We start from the raw sequence: 1,816 nt of genomic DNA, 5'->3' as shown, positions 1-1,816 counted from the left end.
GGATGAACGCAAGAAAAACATAATAGTCCATGTGGACAGACTAGCTAAATGTCCAAAAGGAGAAGCCAAGGAAGATGAATACATCTGCAGCGCTTGGTTAACTTACGTCTGCTAATAAGCAAGGCGGCCATCTTGAAGTGAGATCGATATCTCGACTACAATCGAGCAGGCTTACTTCCACTTCCAGACTCGATAGGCAACTTGGCAACACAGCGCGAAGTTCAAACGACGGAAGGCGGTGAGCATTGTTGAAGGGAATACCAAACCTCCAGTGCGGATACCTGAGTAAAATAATTATTTGTGAAACGTGTGTTAAATCGAAATGGAAGAGATTCCGGAGAAGAAATCTACTTTCCAAGGGCTGAGAGTGGCAGTACCCGAAGTAAGCCAAGAAAGGAAGATTTTTCAACTAAGTGTAGTGCCAATGAAGAAGGAAAAACCAACACCAAAGACACCAGAGGAGCTGAAAGCTATAGTGAACAGAGTGAGTAAAAAGATGCAGGAAGATAAAAGAAAAGAGGATAGCAAGCAAGCCAAAGAAGTCCAGCTACTACATAAGCCGAAACTGGATGTGCAAAACCTCAAAAGGAAAATCATGGGTGCCAAAAAGGGAGTCAAGATCCAGGTAATAGAAGCTCCAAGAGCCATAGCTCAGCCAAGACAACAAGTGCGAGTGCAGAAAAGGCCTACTAAACCCGTTAAAAGAGCATGCTACGAAACACCAAAATCAAAGGAATTTATAAGTGAAAGCAGTGAAGATAGTGACGAGGAAAGCGCCAAGCAAGTGAAAAGCAAGATAGTGGGCAAACCAGAGGAAACGAAACCAAAGAAGACAGATGACAAAATGGTCGAAAATGAACAGGAAGACCAAGCAACAGGAAAGAATGAAAGCAAAGAAAATATCCTACAAGAAGATCTAGCCCTGAGTGAAAGCGAAGAAGAGCCAGAAGAAAGAAAAGATAATGAGAAGGTTCAAAGAGGAACAGAAGACAGTAACGAAAAGGAAGAAAAGAATGGAAAGAGCGAAGAAGAGCCACAAGAAAGGAAAGATAATGAGAAGGTGCAAGAAGGAAAAGAAAACAGTAACGAAAAAGAAAATGAAAAAATAGAGACACAAGAAGAGAAACAGGCAAAGGAAGAGCAAATAAAATGGAAGCTAATACCTATGGAAGATATAAGTGTGCCTACTCCAAAACGGGACTGGATCCAAGAAAAATGGAATGCAAGAAACAAGGAAATGGAGGAGAAAAACTTAAAAGTACACCCGGACGATCCCAGGTTTAATGCACGGTGCAAGAAATGCCGAGAACGTTTCCATTATACCAAGGAGTGTACCAAGGAGAAGAAGAAACAACCATGAAACCGTGTTAATAAATGAGTTATATTACATTAGAGATCACAAGATGTTAAGGAACAAATGGAGTATTTTAACATAGAATGTAAATAAATAAATAAATATGTTCTTATTTGAGAGATGAGTGAATAAACATTTTAAATGGAGGAACAGCCTTAAACATTCCACCCAGATAACAACAAACATGAAAAGGAGATCACAAAAATTGGATAAATTGATGACGAGGAAAATCACAAAGGAAAACACAGAGGAAAATCTGGAAAGAAACGGAGGAAAGGGTGAAACAGAACGGTAAAGGGACGAGTGTGAAGAAAAGAGAAGCAAAAAAACACTAACCTCACTCTTCAGAGAGGCAGCCGCCATTACTGGGAGGGGGCGGAAGAAGCACTGAGGGGTCCAGGACCAGTTGGTGCAGAGGGCGCTAAACAACAAAAACAACAATAAAGCAACAAAAATCACCTA

The 1,816-nt window shown here is 40.7% G+C and overlaps 1 protein-coding gene across 1 annotated transcript; it reads left to right on the top strand.

The window, feature by feature from the left end:
• Positions 1-322: 322 nt before the first annotated feature.
• LOC113213998 (ABC transporter F family member 4-like) lies at positions 323-1,360 on the top strand. Its single transcript, XM_026433229.2, has one exon. The coding sequence runs from the start codon at positions 323-325 to the stop codon at positions 1,358-1,360; it is 1,038 nt and encodes a 345-aa protein (XP_026289014.2).
• The last annotated feature ends 456 nt before the right edge of the window (positions 1,361-1,816 follow it).

The sequence above is a fragment of the Frankliniella occidentalis genome, unplaced genomic scaffold, assembly GCF_000697945.3.
Source record: "Frankliniella occidentalis isolate FOCC.00 unplaced genomic scaffold, Focc_3.1 Scaffold55, whole genome shotgun sequence".
Classification (NCBI taxonomy): domain Eukaryota; kingdom Metazoa; phylum Arthropoda; class Insecta; order Thysanoptera; family Thripidae; genus Frankliniella; species Frankliniella occidentalis.
The sequence above is the reverse complement of the archived record's forward strand: the minus strand, read 5'-3'. Positions and strand labels throughout refer to the sequence as shown.